This window comes from Amphiprion ocellaris, chromosome 13 (genome assembly GCF_022539595.1).
Source record: "Amphiprion ocellaris isolate individual 3 ecotype Okinawa chromosome 13, ASM2253959v1, whole genome shotgun sequence".
NCBI lineage: Eukaryota > Metazoa > Chordata > Actinopteri > Pomacentridae > Amphiprion > Amphiprion ocellaris.
In genome coordinates this window covers 13909412-13926859 of record NC_072778.1, presented here as the reverse complement: position 1 = coordinate 13926859, position 17448 = coordinate 13909412, and the positions used below count along the sequence as shown (strand labels likewise).

The following is a 17448-nucleotide window of genomic DNA, read 5'->3' as shown; positions in this document are numbered from 1 at the left end:
CCTCCTGAGAAAAACGGTCGAGTCGAGACTCGAGTTAAAAAAAAACTCGAAAACGACAAAAAATAGATGATAAATGCGCAAAAAAAAGTAAAATTAGTATCTGAGCGAATAGCTCAGGGGAAAAGAAGACAGACTACCAAGTGGAAGGTCGCAGGTTCAAGACCCACCACCGGCATTTTAATTCTTTGTCTTTGTCAGAATTTTGAGAAAATTTAAGAACTGTCTGGTCTTGAACCAGCGACCTGCAGCTCCATAGGCAAATCCTTAACTCACTGAGCTACAGATCAGATAAAAAGACATAAATTCGTCGTCCCTTTGACATCGTAGTTCCTGAAGTGACCACATGGGTGGAGCCAGGGCGGAGTCTGGGTGGAGTCAGGGCGGAGAGTAGGCGGGGAGGTGGGTGGCGGCCTCCCCCCTCTACTCCCCCACCTCCCCCCACCGCCCACCACACCTTCCCCCGCCCGACGAGTTCTTCGAGTCTCCACGAGTTCTTCGAGTCTCCACGGGTTTTCCCGAGTTTCTGGAGTTTCCACAAGGTCGGAGGCAGAACAAGTTGTCATGAAGAGGTTCTGAAGTCGGCCAGGATGGACTGACTTTTTACAGCCACTAGAAGGAAGACCACTAGAAGAGCAGGTCTTTAACCACCATCCATAAAATCCATAGAGTCGCTCCAGAGAAATGAAGGGAGGTCAACTTTTATCAACCTCCATCCAGATGTTCAACTTCATATCTTTACTTGGACATTTTTAGCACCACAAACCTTTAGTATCACACTTTATTATCATTTATTAGGACTTTAATGGAATCCACCTGCAGATTTACTTTTTGTTTACAAACTTTATTCTTGTCGTCGTGGGACTGCAGTATTTAAAACTCTTCCTTCTATTTGACCTCATGTTTATTAGTTTTAGTGGAGAAACTTATTTTAATTGTCCATTAGTCTCTTAAAACCAAATAATAAATTGGATTAGTCAAGAGGTTTAAATTTCTTACTTTGTCATATTTTAAATATGACAAAAAAATATAAAAATAAAGCGTCTTGAGACAATTTGACCTGTAATTGGTGTTATATAAATAAAATTGAATTAAAATTGGATGTATCTTGTAATGTAGTACTTCAGCCATATATGTTGGAAAACACATTTTCTTTGTCCATTAATCTGTTGATTGTTTTGTGCACTAATTCATTTCTTGTTTTGGTTTATAAAATGTCAAACCCAAATATATTCAGTTTACTGTCATAAAAACCAAAAAGATTTACATTCATGATGCAGGAATCAGGCAGTTTTTCACTTTTTATCTTAGTCAGAAAGATAGTTGATAATGTGTGAATTGTTGCAGCTTGTGAGCCGCAAAAGGTTTTAATCTTTGGGGCCGAGTGTCAAAAAACATTTAGAAACCAACATCAACAAAACACTCAAAGATTTGAACATCATTTGCTTGACAATGTCAAATTAAAGGACATTTATTTCCAACATAAATGTGTGATATTCATCCTCAGGAGCTTTCTCTTCACATCGTCTTCCACCTGGACTGGTTTGGTCGGGAGCATGTGCAACAAACATTTGAAAAACTGCAGTAAATGAAAGTATTTAAAATCTTGGAGATAAACTTAGAAGAACACAAACTTTAACAGAAAACTTTGTTGATACGTTTTTGTTTTGTTTACAGATGTTAAGTAAAAGGAGTTTTATTCGTGACGTATAACCAATCAAATCACTCCAGAAGACAGAGCGACCACAGGTAGATAAAGGTTCAGAGCCAAAGTAGCGCCATTTTTAAATGTATTTATTACCGTAAATCAGTAAAAAATAAAATACTGATAATCAGTAAATCAGTCAGCCCACAATTACTACAATTCTACAATGTATGTCTCTTTCCTTTGACTTGTTATTTGTACAATATATGATGTATATGATGGCGTTTTTTCATACCAAAGGCTATACTATGATGTTTTCTAAGAGACATAGGATAGGATACTACTCTGTGTGTTCTGGCCGCTGCACTCCTCCTCTGTTGTTTTCTGGATTGTACTCAGCTGCATGCCTTCATCCACCAGGCCTCCGTTGACTTGTCCCGCCTGCCGTCTCTGGAGCTGAAGCTGGATTGGAACAGACCAAAGTACAGTCCAATCACGATGCCAGCTGCCTCTAAAAAGGCTCCTTCATCTGGTGGAACTTCTTCTGAAGGGAAGCTGAGCTGGCCTGGCAGAACTTTGGAGATGTGTTCCAGTGGTTGGTGGATGTGTGGGGAGATAGAGAGGGACCTTTGAATTGTTCAGAAAGGGAAACAGGGAATCAATTGGTAGTTTTAGTTTAGGGTGCTACTGCGGTGTGTTTTTGGGCTTGAAGAGGTGAACAGGAAGAGTTTCTTTTTTTGTACTGATTATCTTTTACTTTGTTCCTGGTTGGAATGAGCATCAGTGTCAACATGAAGTTCACTTTTAGTTCTGTTTATTTATTTTTATTTTACTAACACCCATTTGCTTTTAACCCCCCGCACATGTTGTGTTGTTGTAAACTTCCTCTTTCAAATAAATACTCGTGAAATGAAACTGATGTCATTTAAAACTATCAGAGTCTGTTTTAGTGTCAAATTAAAGCTGATTACTGACAACTACAACATTAACGTTACTGTTTTTATCACATTTAAGTTTCCTGAACGTTACATTAATGTCAACCAGCCACAGTTTTATGAACTTAATGAACCACATTACAGGAACACAACACACTTCAGTTGTTTACATGTAACTCAACACAAACATCGTTAGCTTAATGCTACGTTAGCTTTAATCAGACTACGACTGAACAGCTAGCTCGGTTAGCATCGCTAACATTAAAGCTAATATTTACTATGCTAACTTTCTTCTCTGGTCAACACACACTGAAACAAACTCCACCAACATCTGGAGTGCATGGCACACATTACATCTGACACTAAAGCTGCATATAAAGTGCATTAAAAGCGGCACCGATACGAAAATAAACATTTACTTACCGAACTATCAGAGTCCTTTCAGTGTCTGCTGGTAGAATCAGCCGAAGGTAGAAAACTGGTTAAAACAAGCCAACGGGCAGGAAAACTGTCTGTGGAAAATGTTGTGCTGCTGCACCGATAAATAAACCAACAGTTATTATATCAGAATTACTCCAAACTACGAGAGCAGAGTCTCTGCTGCCTCCTCCATAGGACCTGTCAATCATTCCAGACCGGACTGTCAATCAAGTAGTCCCGCCCCCCGGCTTCGCAAAACTTTAACGCTCTATAAAAAAAATCAGTATTGATTTATTTTAAGATCGGCCACCTGATCTCTCATTTTGACCATGAAAACTCACGAAAAAAAAATGTATGTACAGTCTATGCACCTTACTCTGTTTGGCTCTACTCTTGCTGATGACCACTTCCGGTCTCAGAAAATGAAAAAACGGACCTTTTTTCGTTTCTGTCTCTTACTGATTTTACTTTCTTGTTATTCTAAATATAAAACGAAAATCAAAGCATTTTTTTAAAAAAATCGTATATCCCTTTTTGATCATGAAAAGGAAAAACGCCTTGTATGTCAATTTTAATTTTTGTATTTTAAATCGAAAATCAAATAACCACTCCTATTTTGTTTTTCAATACCTGTTTCAGAACGGAAAATCCAATTACCAGATCCGTACACGGACCCTATTGCTTGGTTCATTACATTGTTACACACTAAAACATCTTAACAACTATACATTAGATTACCTAGTGCAGACATTTCCCTTCAGGATAACCTGTGATAACCCTTCGCTTTTCATGTAGCACCACCATCAAGACATGCGACCAAATACCTGCAAAAACTGATGGCATTCACTCTCTGCTGTACTTCTATTTAGTGCTAAGTTGTCATGAATGGGGAAATTAATCATAGAGACCAATGCTGTTTTTATTTTACCATTCTATAAACAAATGTATTCTGCTATACAGTTGGACATATTATCATGTGGGTTCATGTGGATTGACTTAATTTGGAATCAGCCTCAAGTGGCCATCTGTGGAACTGCAGTTTTTGGCACTTGGATGTTGGGTTAATTGTGGAGCCCCAGATGTTGCTGCTTGTTGTAAACACCTAGTTCCTTTTGAGAAAAATGACAATAGCCATTAGCTTGTAGAGCTGTTGAACCAAGCAGAGCAAATTCTAGTCAGTCCACTGCTAGTTATATAACACATATATACTGGACCACACAACAACATATACTATAACCAATTATATGACTAATTTAACATGAAAGTTAAGGCCCTGCAAAAATATACATGGAAACCCAACAAACACTAAGGCTCCTGTTATCAAGCATATTTGCAACTGTCTTATAGGTTACAACAGAGGCTGCTGAAGAACAATGACCCACCGCTACACCGTCTCTTCCTTATTAGTATTCTGTTGCATTACTGTGGAGCCTACTGGGGCCTTTTGCAAATAAATTAACATTTAAAAATGTGTTATTACCAATTCAATGCTGCTTTGCCTTCCATTTTTTCTTGGTGGGTTTCAGCTGAGTCCCATAGAAAACACAGCAGGCTCTGATATCTCATGGTACCCATAACCAGAACAACTTTATGACTTGAATTTTTAATTATTATATGTTCATCTGACAGCTTTGTTCTGGTGACCACAAAGAAGCTGTGGTGCTCGTTTGTGTGGATGCGTCTGCATTAACTGTTGTCACTCAGCTTAGTCCAGTTTGATACGAACATGTTCATCCCACTTCCTTTCAGCAGAGGAAAAAGTTAAACTAAACCAACAAAACTCACCACAGCAGACGTAACCCCACACTAAGTCATTAATAAACCCATCAGAGAAACATACTGAGATGGGACTATACTGCTAGAGAAAAGTAATCTTTACTAAAAGTCCACTTACCAACGTTTTTCCAGATCTTTCAGCCACATCCCACAGTTAACATCTTCATTTGGAAGCTGCTACGTTGTCATGGAAATGATGTGGACTCATCATCGCCATGGCAACTGCACAAGCTTCCATTGCTAATGAGATGTTGCAGAAGCCTTTGTAAGCAGCTGGTGAGCTGGTCTTGAGTTGAGGTTATGTAGTCAAAACAGCCGCCATTAATTATCCAGGACTCGTACAGATTTTTAATGCCTTTTCAATTTGTTCTTTTCTAATTACCTTGCTGAAGGTGAAACATGTAAAACTGATGCTGTAATAATTTACAGTCTGCATCATGCACATCACACTGAAGTATTTTTTATTTAAAGTCTATTTACAGCACATCCTCATGATAACATGTCACAGAAATATGTGTAAAACAACTGCAATCAAGTTGCAGGAAAAATGAGTGGAAATATTCTACATTCTTATAGTTTTGAGTCTTCATGGCATGAAAACATAGGATACAATAGCACACCGTTAAATGCTTAGTTTGTACCATCAAAATCAGACACTTCACACGACACCTTACGTGAAACAACAGCAAACAACAACATAATTCAGACAAGAAGACAATGTGTTCCATCAAAACAATGTAACCAGCTTCCTCAACAGTCCAAGCAAACTGTGGAAAATGGAAACCTTCGAGTTCATACAGTATTTTGAGTTTGTCAACAGTCCGCTCTCTTACTGTGAAGAGATGTTGAAATGGAGAACCATTAGTTAAAGGGCATTTTTCAGTCACTTCTCAGGAGCCTTCATCCACTGTGAGCTCCTGCAGCTGCTCCTGCACGGCCTCCAGCTGCTCCGTCTGGGTCTCCTCCGACTCCCCTGACTCCTGCTCATGTTCTTCTGTTTCTTGGTTTGCCTCCTCCTCCGTCTTCGGCTCCTCGCGTCCGTTCTCCAGGTTCTCTGAGCTCTCGAAGCAGCCTGAATCCCTCGGCTCCTTGGCGTCCTCCCCAGATCTGTCCTCCTCCTCTGGCTCCAGCTCCTCTTCAGCTACACGAGGCAAAAACAACCACATTTGTCAGAGAAAGGCCTCAGTATGATCACTTTTTATTTCTCCAGGAGTCTGACAGGTTCTTTCGTCCTGTTCAGCCTCAGAGACAGAAACTTACTGAATGTGCAGGAGGTTTTCACATCCAACACTCGTGGAAAAACGTTATCATTCAGCTGAAGTCTAACGGGTGAGTGTACATCTAACATTGTCTCTTTTAGCTGTTTTTTTGTCTGTAAAATCTCAAATCTTCAGCTGTTAACTGTGTCTGTGAATCCTCTCATGTTTACATTATCTTTACAGTGTGATTTAGTGCATTTTATATCAAACATATTGATCATTGTTTCTTTAAAACCAACCAGAATGAGATTACAAACAATTACAAAAACATCCATGCTAGGAAAAACCCACAAACTGATATATATATATATATATATATATATTGTTTGTGAACTTATATCTGAAATTAGTCCTTGTACAGGCGATACTGAGACTAATCTAATACAGGAGTTGGTGGTTGCCTTCACACTAGGGGGCGCTGTAGTATATTCTCCCAATCAAATCTCCACTCTCATAAATAGTAAACCTGCAATTAGTCATTATGTTTTACAGTAGTTGGGTTTAAATCAGTTCCAGCTCTAAAAATCCTGTCAGAGAGAAACCCTAAAATGTAACTTTAGTTTGATTGAGGAATATTTCATAGACTTCACCTCCAATCATAAAAACAGAAGTAGATAGAAAATAAATAATTACTCATAATGGGAAAGGGTTTTTAGTGGAGCTACGATTAAGAAAAAATATAAAAAAATCTAATGAGAGTAATTCATTTTTAATCCATCAAAACCAGACAGTCGAGTTGTTTTATAGTCCTATAAACCTACTCTCTCTTAGTCTTAATTTCAACTCAGCGGATTCATTCAGATTTGAGAGAATCAACAAGAGAACAGACTTCGAGTCAACAAAAAAAAACATTGCACTGCTGAAGTTGATTGTGAGGCAAATTAAAATCCATAAACCATCTTTCTGGATCACAGATGAGCCAAGATGTCAAGATAAAGTAGGATTTCTTGGGATATACTGAGCCTAACTGCAAACCGTGAGTGTAATGTGCAGCAAGTGAGCCATAAAATGTACCTAATTACATAGATGAGGCAGAGAAAGCTCAGCCTGATACCATCAGAGTGGTACAAAGTGACTCTTAGATCACCAGCCGTGTTTAATTGGGACGTTTTTCTCCGATGTGACTCAAATTTAGGATTAGAGTTTATTTTCCTATCACTAGCAGCAGCATTGTGGGACATTAAGGGCTCTGCAGCGTGTAAACCTACAGTCTCCGAGCAGCTCAGCGGTGTTCAGGATCTTGGAGCGCAGCTCCGGGTCGGTGATGTTCAGCTCATTCAGGTGAGATTCCTTCAGTCCTGCAAAGTCCTCCAGAGTCTGGAAACCGTGCATGGATAGCAAAGAACTCAGCTCCTGAAACACAAGAGGACATAAATGCAAGTTTTTGCACATCTGAGTTTACTTCTTGGACATTATTAAGCAGCTCAGCAGACGCCTGGTCCTGTTTGTCTCACCGTCAGGCCGATGCTGTCCAGGACTTCCTCCAGGGTTTTGGGTTTGGTTTTGGCTCGGTTGGTCTTACTGTTGCAGCGTCTCCTCCTGGTTGGGGGGCTCTCGTCGGGCAGGAGGTTGACGTAGATGAACTTAAAGGAGCCCACTTTGTTGTTGAGCTTCCCGGTCCAGGTGCCCACTGGGGGCTTCTCGATGATGTGGATGATGTCTCCTTTCTGTGAGAGAGACGGTGCATGAATGATGAGGTGATTTAAACAGGCTGGCAGAAGGAACAAGACTCTGTATTCATTATCACTTCATATTTAACTCTGAGAGTGTAAAAATCAACACCTTGTCAGTGTTTGTACCCATCTGACTGATGAATAAACCTCTTTCCAGTTATTCTGAATAATTATCACCTGTGTAGAAGCACTGAAAATGGAATATGTCAACATTTTAACCTAACAGACTTGTCTTATGGTATATTAGTGTATAATTTGACCTGCGGTGACTGAAATTATGTTACTTTGTCAAACAGGCGGCCGGTAATGGACCTTGTAGATTAAACTCTGCCTTCAAGGATGATAATCAAAACGGCTCGTCTTGTTTCACACGGTTAACAAGCTGCCTGGAGGACGGTCTGTCGAGACAGCAGACGAGGCCGAGGGCCAAACACAAAGCGAGGAGGACTTTCCCCCCCCGAGACTCACTTGGAGTTTCAGTGACTCCACATCGTAGGGGCTGGGAGTGAAGTCGGTGTGGACCAGAGCTCGACCACAGAACGGTCCGTTGTAGGAGACGCCGTTGTCCTCCAGTCTCATGCTGTCCCTCTGGCAGTAACCAGAGTCCAAACTCTGTCGGTCGCTGCCTGAGGAGGGCAGATAAGAAGCAGGGTCAGCTCTGGATACAATGCTTACACAGTGTAAATGCCTCTATATGAAACCAGGGATATAACACTCATATTCCACACAAATATACATTTTTTTTGTTGCACTTTCTAAATAAATGTTTTGTCACACTGTTATTTCTTTGCCTCGGTTTTGAAACTTCAGATCTCATAATGCTTTGGTGGCAATATATGTAGTTTATTGTACTGTTTATTCTAGTTTATAGCTTGTCTTGACAACATTGTGGCAAATCAGCATCATCATTACTATTATAAAAGCGCTTCATCAACTATAAGCTCTGTAAGGAGTTGTAAGTATCAGTCTGATAATAGATAGACAAATTTTTCACTCAGTTCACTAATAGACGTAGACCAGGAATAGTACAACAGTCAGATGTGTAAATGTATGTCTTGTGCAAAGTCCTTTAACTCTTGATTGTCTTATTTCAGACTAGTTAGCTATGAATTCAGGGTAATTTAAGGCTTTTTTTTTAAATGGCAAAACATGGTCGACCAAACAACCACATCAAACCGCTCGGCTTCCTTCACTGCAGCAGAAAACATAAGCAGCTGTATGCTTATTTTGCTGGCGTGATTCAGCAAAGAATTCCCCTCTGGTTGTTTTGTAAAGTTATAAGTAGACCAGAAATGATGACCTATATTTCCTCTTTCTTTCTGTCAGCTGGTGTCGGTGAGTGTTACCATGGCGACACCCTTTACTTTAAGTCACCCTGGTAGTTCGGTGGCTAATTTTGTGAACCTGTCTAACTTGCGTGAAACTAGATGTAAATATATATGTGCATATAATGTATATATAAGTGTGTGTATAGTATCATGTCTGTGTAGTCAGATTTGACTGAAGTATGTCAGACTCTGCCTTTGCCTCTGGTTGAAAGCTGTGGTTTACAAATGAGCTCTTACTGCCAGAGAGCTGGCGGCTGATGGGGCTGGGCGCCGTGTCCTCGGAGCCCGTGGAGCACACAGACGTCCGCTGTCCTGCACTCAGATCTGGAAGGAAGTCGGAGGAGACGGGGGACAGTTCCTCACCGCTCTCCCCCTGGAGACACAGAGGACAACAGTGCAGGTCAGAGGTCAAGTCGCCTTCAGTTTACTTAGATACTATATCGTCAAATGGAAATAAAAAATAATTTAAACTGAGAAAAACTTTTCAGGCAAATCAAAAATATAACTACCATGAACCAAATTCCTCCCCCTCAAAAAACAAACAAATAGGTTTACTAAAAAAACAAAAGTAGAAGAGAAATCTATATAAAGAATAAACTGCTGATCTAATTAGCTTTTCACTTCAGTCTGACGACTGAAGATAAAATACAAATCAACATATTTCTTTTTACACTAACAAGATTTATTGTTATTTTTATTTATATTTCTGACTTGTCTGATAATCTTCTTACTACATATTCAATTACTCCATAATTTAACTGCAATGTAAATTCCTGAAATAAGGCCATAAGTCGATATGAGCAGCTGATAAAGGAGCCTCAAGAACATCATAAAGCCTCATTTAAGTCAATATAGAATCTAGTTTGGTCTGACGTACATTAACCCTGTAAAATCCTCTGCAGTTTTGTGATTATTTTAGAGCACTAAACTCAGTTTAAAGAACAGCGATGTGCAGGAGGTGCTCAAGTTCTTTATAAAAGTAACCATCAGCAAACCTATACAGTAAAAATATTTGATTACAAGTAAAAGCTACAGCAAAGGAAACGGTATCTAAGTAAAGTATTATCAGAAAATTGTACTTTAATTACCAAAAGTAAAAATGATGAATACAGTGTGATTTGTTCCTGTGAGTCTAAAGTTTTAGATATTATTAGATAATGGTGATGTATCGTTGCGTACATTACATTTTACTGCTCTATTTGCTGGGTATTAACTGGAATTCTTGTGTAGAACACAATATAATTTTATGTGAGTAGTGCAGTCATACATTGCACTCAGTATTACTACTATCTAGTGCAATAATTCTCTGAAACATGTCGGAATAGAACTATAAAATGGCTCCAAATTGAAATACTCAAGTAGGCATGAGTGTCAGTAATTTGTACTTTCTGCCTTTTATTTTGAAAGCGCAGTGCATGTGTTTGTCCACAAGGTGGAGACAGTTGCAACTGTTTGTAACAACAGCAGCTCTCTATTACTCTATTACACTGTCACCTCAGTCTGTTAGTCAGGTTATTGTAACTGTAACCGTCTTTACCCCTTCTTCAGCTAGAGCCTTCTGCACCATCTTGGATGTTTTGCGGGTCATCGTACGTGAGATGACGTTGCGCCACTTCTTTCCCAGCTTGCTGCCACTTTTCACTGCTTCTTCTGCTGTCACACCATCTGCCACCTGAGACAGGAGAATAAAAAACATCCTCAGCTATTTCAATGCTATCTGTTGTCAGGAGATTAGCGGACATATGGTGCAGTGTTGTTTAGTCAGTAAAGTGACTATTTCACTGATACAATTTCTCATGGTGGCATCGCTGTGAAGTTACACAAGTACTCCCACAGTAGAAAACCTACAGACTTTGTGGTAACGGGGTTTGCATACACACATGCTGCAGATACCCACAAAGTCTCACACACACACACAGACACACACACCTGCATGTTTCTCAGTGTTGTGCTATGTGTGGCCGTGAGCTTGTAAATGAACGCTAATGAGGTTTCCAGTGTATTTATGAGGCAGTTTGTTACAGCAGATGATGCAGGTGATTTTATTAGACCTTTTAATCATCAGCCTGTGGCTCCTTTATTCTTGTAGGACCTTCAAACTGTACTTAAATGATGTTTTGCAGCTTTCCATGCACTTGTAGACATTCTTAACTTGAGTTGTAACTTTTCTTAATTAGGTCTTGTAGTGAACTGTAAAACACTCAGCAACCGCAATGACAAGAACCGAGCTGCTGCAGAGGCAGATAGTTGAATTCTCAGCAAAGACTTTGACGTCTGAGTAAATGCATAGAAATGAAGCTGGATGACAATGAAATTCTAATGTGTAAAATTCTCTGGGGGATGCTCCTGGTTAGATGCTCGCTGCTCCTGCAGTCAGAGGCTCTCTGCTTCACTAGCTCGCACCAGAGGACATCCTGTCTGCACGCCGCTGTCATCTGAGCTCCGTCTAATGCTTCTCCTTCTTACTTCCTCTCTGCTTCTGCACTCATTCGTCCTCCTACTTCCACCCAGCGCACCCACTGCTGCTGGGAAGTGATTAATATGTTCTGTGAATTTTGAAAAGCGTCAACATCTGCTCACACATGCAGAGTGTTAAATCAGGAAGCACAAAGCGGCCACTTCTGTAACAGCCATAACTGATCACAGTCTCCACTTGGCTTCTACTGGGTGCAGAGCCATGCAGAGGCCGCATGTGATGGTCACAGCATGACGAAGGAGGAACGATGTGATAACATATCTGCCGGGAAGTGTCATTTAGGAACTTTAAAGAGAAAGATTGCACTAAAAATCAACTTCTACTTTTCCAAACTGTGATAGTCTGGCTGTCTGCTTGTTTTTGTGTGAGTTTGCATTTTGAACGTTTGAGAGGAACAACTCACATTCTCCTCCAGGGTGAACTCCTTCTCTGACACAACAGGAGAGGTTGGTTTGTGCTTCATGAAATCCTTGAAGCTGCTGGACCTCTGCAGGGTGAGCTGCAAACACAGTGTGAAATGCATTTGTTTAAAAGCAGAAAGAGGAAAAGCAGAGAAGAGCAAACACAGAGTTGACCCTCCTGTTGTCTTCATGTACAGGCACCAAAAAATATTGTTTAATGTCTGAAAAAAATTCCAAAAATTCAGCAAATAATCCCCAAATTTCTGAAAATTTGCAAAACCTTCAGGAAGAAAATTCCAATAATTCCTTCAAAGTTTCCCTTAAAAGTTTTATTTAAAAAAAAAAATCCCCCAAATTTTGGCAAGAAAATTCTTGTAAATATTTTCACAAAATGACTAAAAATCTTCCAAAAAAATATTAAAAATATCTAAAGTGATTACATATATATCAGTAAAACTTCTAATATTTTCTTTAAGAACATTCACCAAAAAAATCAACCAAAATCCAGCGAATTCGCTGGATTTTGGTTGATTTTTTTTGGTGAATGTTCTTAAACATTTTTTTAACATTTCTTTTTTCCACCAAAAAATGTTCAAAAATTGCCCGAAAACGTTGAGAATGTGGACATCAGAAGTTTCACCGTGAAAACATTTTTTTTTTCTTTCTACATTTTCAAACTTTAAAACGGGTCAGTTTGACCTGCAGGACGACACAAGGGTTAAACAGAAGTCAAGGAGTGTAAATAGAAAAGCATCACCAGAAAAACTTTAGAAACATGTCGGTCGGTTGTTTGGTGGTTTTTGGTGCAACACTGATAATGCTGATCTCACGACTGTGCGCACACACAATATGTTCTTATCTCTTCAAATGTGTGAAGAGAATGAAGCTGCAGGGGAAGTTCTTAAAAGACTGGCCTTGTATCAAACATGAAGCCATGAATGTGGGTCATTAAAGTTTGCACTGTGAATGGTGCTGTGGCAGCGTCTGAGCAGGAAACATGAAGGAAATGGGGTCTGGTGATTCATTAGAGTCTCGTAAAACTGCGTTTTAAACTGGCCAACGCCACACGTAAACAGAAAACACCCAGAGAGTAAATCAATACAACACAAATTCATCCTTTAGGATTAATTCAGTTCCAGCGCATTTCTAGTCTCAAAGTGTTAAAAAGACAGAGTGAGGTAAAGTTCTCTATATTAGAGAATGATTTTTTTTTCATTAGTTTAGATTATCTTTTGTAGAAGAAAAAACAAATCATTTAACTCATCATTTGGTCTATAAAATGCCAAACAATAGTGAACTTCTCTCCAGTGCTCACAATGAAGCTCTAAAATAGTTGGTTTTCAGCTTGTAAATCCTCACAACTGAGGCAAAACTAACACATCTTCGAGCATTTTACTTGAACAATTAATCAGTAATAACTCCTGCTAAACTTTCTGTTAATCAGCTAATCAGCTTTTGGACTGATCCTTTCAGTTCTAGTCTGGTTTATGAAGTGCAATTTGCATATGCTCCAAATTAAGACTCGTTCTTGACCAAAAGAGCCAAAAATCTGACTTCTTTGCATTGACTTCCACATCTAGAGTTTCATGTCGCTGATATGGAAATTTGTCGTCTAATTTTCCATCTAACTGTGTCACTGTGCAAAATCTTATCGCGGCTCATCCTTCTCTCTTTGCTGAAACCACAGGAAACGGGCAAAGCTTTAGCAACTGCTGGCAGCCAATCATTGCCGTGCAGACATCCAGCAACTGATGCTCTGCGTCGAACCCGAAGAACTAAACCTCCAGTGCAGTCAGGAGAACAAGTGACCTTTAACATGACAGATTCTGCTGGTAAACACCTGTTTTCTCCCACAACAGCTCTTATTTAACAGCCACACAGCTTTCAGGGAAATCAATCCTGCATTAACGCTGCGACAGAGACGTTCTCCGGCCTCGTTTACTGTCGCTGGCACTAATGTGTTAGAAGATGATTGCAGAGAACAAAGGCAACGAGATGTGTAATGACGAGGCGTAAATTAGACCACAGGAGAGGAGATGTGGATGGAAAATAAGGGCACCGGTGTTGAGTGTGGGAGGCTTGTTCTCACTGTGGCAGCTGGAGACGAAGGCAGCAGAAGCCGCAAAGCCTGATCTGACTCAAACTACATCTGCAGCAATGATTCACCCTGCCAGAATAGAGGAACTTTACTGTTCTAAAAGAGCACAAAGCACAGAGTTGTTGCCAGAGGTAGTTAGAAAGCTTAGAAAATGCTCTGTTTTAGACACAAACATCTCACTGAGCTCTGTGTTTTTGTGTGTGTCTTCATGTGTGTGGGTTTGTTCAGCTTCACCGCAAAGGTTTGCGCGTTGAGCAGACATCCTGTGTTGAGATGTGCACACAAAGATGGTTGTGTACAGTGTTGAGGAGCAAACAAGTGTGTGATAACATCTTTTCACAACACAGCAGGAGCCTGTAAGTTTTACACATATAAAAGCTCAACTTGTGCACAGCATCTTCATCCTTTTCACGTCTTTCACAGCAAAGTAATGACCGAAGACTCACCTTCTTCTTCTGCTGCCCCTGCTCCTTCTCCGAGGCGTTGGAAGGCCTTCGCCTCAACATCTTCTCCCTCAGCGATCCTGGGATCTATCTGGACGAAAAGCTGCCAGAAAGCTGCACCGGTTTGAGTCACTGAGGATTTCTGTCACTGAGCTGTCACAGCCGAAGTCAGTTTAAAAAAAAAACTGAGGAGGAAGGCTGAGAGGTGCACTCTGCTGCAGCCGAACGGAGTGCAGAAGCCAGGAAGTCACATGGCCACGCTGAAACTGAAAAGACAAACCCTGTTTTTGGTGCTCAGGACGACAGAGAGAGTTACATGTATTGCTCATAGTTGCGTGCGACCATTGCGTGCCTAAAACTGAACTTACACACAAAAACTGCTCTTAAAGTTCAGCTTTGCCCAACAAATATTCAATCAAGAGTGAATCCTGTTTAACACAATCAGCCTCTAATTGCTTAAATTCAACTTGTTTTTTCTGATAAAATATCTGGAGGATCATCAGTTGTTTCAAAAGCTTCTCATCTCTTGCTGGAGCTGTAATGGAGGGCGAGGACGCAACACTTCATTACTACACAGCTTTCTAACTTTGATAGAACGTTGACGTGGATTTGCTGCCAGGAAACACCTCTATCATGTTGCTGAACATCTGTGTTGTCAGAGAGCTCTGTGTGTTCACGACGACAAACGACAGTTCTTGATTTTTCAGGTGCTTGTTGTTGTAGCTGCATTTACAGTGAGGACATATTTGTAACGGCCGCTGAAGTGTGGAAGTGAAAGACGTCTAAAGATGACATATGTTAAAACGCCTGCCGCAGCTGCAGGAGGTCAAATCAAAACTCCAACTCATCCAGCTGGAGACATTTATACAGAAAGTGGTTTCTGAGACAAATGAGCTGCAAAGCCAGACACAGGCTGACCCAGTAAAAACATCCCAAAAACTGACAATTAGGGCGAAAACAGCTCGAGTGACTCAGAAATGTGCGTGCTTTAGAATGTACACTCAGGCTGCGGGACAAGGCCAACACTGGTGCTAAATGCAGAGAGGGAAGTACAATGTAAGTCAGGTTTGGCTTCTTATTTTGGTAAGGGGCAAACCACATGATGAGAAGATGCCCTATTTTAGTTTCCTGTCACTCGACTCAAGGCTGGCAACAAACGGATCCTTCTGAAGATTTTAAAGGGACGAAAACAAAAAGCAACAGCTGAGAGGAAGCCTGAAAACTAGGAAGCAGTGGAGGAAGAAAGCTTAAGGCAGGTGATTACCACAGTGTAAAAATGTCAAAATAAAAGTCCTGCATTCATAATGTAACTGAAGTTAAAGGAGAAGTATTATTTTCCAAATCTTGACACTTCACGTGTCAATTGCGTTTTGTTTTTTTTACAGTTTCCTCTACACGTGTCCTTCTTGTACCGTTCCGTGTACATTCAGTCTGAATGAGCAGATCTTAACTTTTTCAGCACCATAAGTATTGCACATGCCTTATTATGCGTTTTTTTCTTTCTATGCCCTTTACCACTGTTGTTGTATATTCATATTTCTCATCTTAGTCAGATGGGAGTGATGAGTGTGTCTGAATGAACGTATTCTGTAAGTAGGTCAATCTTGGCACCAGGTAGAAACATAGACAACCAAGAATTTCATAGCACTTCTAATATAAAAGTTACTGCTGCATTTGAAAATAAAGCCTTTGAATCAGTACTCACCATGCACAATCGACCTTTTGAGAATAATAAAATACAACTAGATGAGGAAACATACTATCATAATTCCATTATATTTGATGTATTAAAGGTATAACATGTAATATTCCTACCTTGACAGGTCTAAAAACAACTTTAGATTAGTGTTATTAACATATTTTATTGAGTTGGCTACCAGGGAAATACAGCAAATACTGGACATTACTGCTGTTTATTTAATTTTATTGTTTTTATTGCTCAGAGATAGCAGACCTGGGCTCGCCAATTACTTAATTCGCAACATAACATGACGCTACAGCAGCTGTATTTCTAGTTTGTTTGCATTTAACCTTTGTGGCTTTTTCATGAGAATGAAGTGAAATAATGTGAATAGACTGATAACTTGTCCTCAGCTTTAGTACATTATCTTGACCCTGGACATGATTTCTGCCTGAGTCACTCCAGATAGATTTTCATTGTCAATACAGTTGAAAACAACAACTCCCATGATCCCACGCTTCTTCATGACATCATCAAACTCTGTGTTTTTGATTGGTGGACTCCTGGCAGCAGAAATTACATACTGTGTGTTTAAGGTTGTTTAAACTTCAGCTGATTTATATTAGTTTATGCATTGTTTATTTAGATTCAATTTATAAGTTTATCAGAGTCTTTAAACTGATTATTATGTCTATTTAAATGTTCAATCCTTATCTGCAAAGTAACTATAAAATGTAGCTGTCAGATGAATGCTGTTTATTAAAAGGTCCAGTTGAGTATAAAACATAGTAAATTAAAAGAACACGGTGACAGAAAATGTACAGTATTTAAAGATATTTGTTTTTTTATAGGCAGTTTGTGATGTTCACAAGCAGACAAGAAGACTGCTAGCTAGGTGGCATAGATGTAAAAAACAGGATTTTTTTTAATGAAGTTAATTTATTATTGTTATTTTTTATGGAATGCATTTTGGTGAGAAACAATGACTATTTACAAGAACAATCTCCAGGTTCCCTTTGAGTAAAAATGAATGGCTTTGCATTGTTGCCAGGAGGACACTGGTGACTATAGAACATCATTTATGGCTTTATGTGAATGTTTAACTGCACCAACATACCAAAAGTAGAAGAGAGTTTGTTCACAGAGAGCGATGATCTCATACTTGTTGTTCCTCTTTTTCTGAGCCCTTTTTCTTTAACCATAAACATGGATGTGAAGGAAAACGCCTTTTCTGAGAGCTGTTCGAGTTTCTCTTCAAAAGGTTTCTTCATGCGCTTTTCAGTGCTACCCGTGTTTGACGTGCGGATGCAGGGTGT

The 17448-nt window shown here is 39.7% G+C and overlaps 1 protein-coding gene and 1 long non-coding RNA gene across 2 annotated transcripts; both read right to left on the bottom strand.

The window, feature by feature from the left end:
* Window positions 1-1774: 1774 nt before the first annotated feature.
* LOC129350401 (uncharacterized) lies at window positions 1775-3182 on the bottom strand. Its single transcript, XR_008603800.1, has 2 exons — window positions 3001-3182; window positions 1775-2269 (listed from the first exon to the last, which is right to left on the bottom strand). It is a non-coding gene; the product is annotated as an uncharacterized LOC129350401 (long non-coding RNA).
* Window positions 3183-5217: 2035 nt separating this feature from the next.
* On the bottom strand, window positions 5218-14705 carry sash3 (SAM and SH3 domain containing 3). Its single transcript, XM_023290601.3, has 8 exons — window positions 14455-14705; window positions 11913-12008; window positions 10571-10705; window positions 9271-9406; window positions 8174-8331; window positions 7487-7699; window positions 7241-7385; window positions 5218-5914 (listed from the first exon to the last, which is right to left on the bottom strand). The coding sequence occupies exons 1-8, from the start codon at window positions 14512-14514 to the stop codon at window positions 5664-5666; spliced, it is 1194 nt and encodes a 397-aa protein (XP_023146369.2). The 5' UTR covers window positions 14515-14705; the 3' UTR covers window positions 5218-5663.
* Window positions 14706-17448: the final 2743 nt, after the last annotated feature.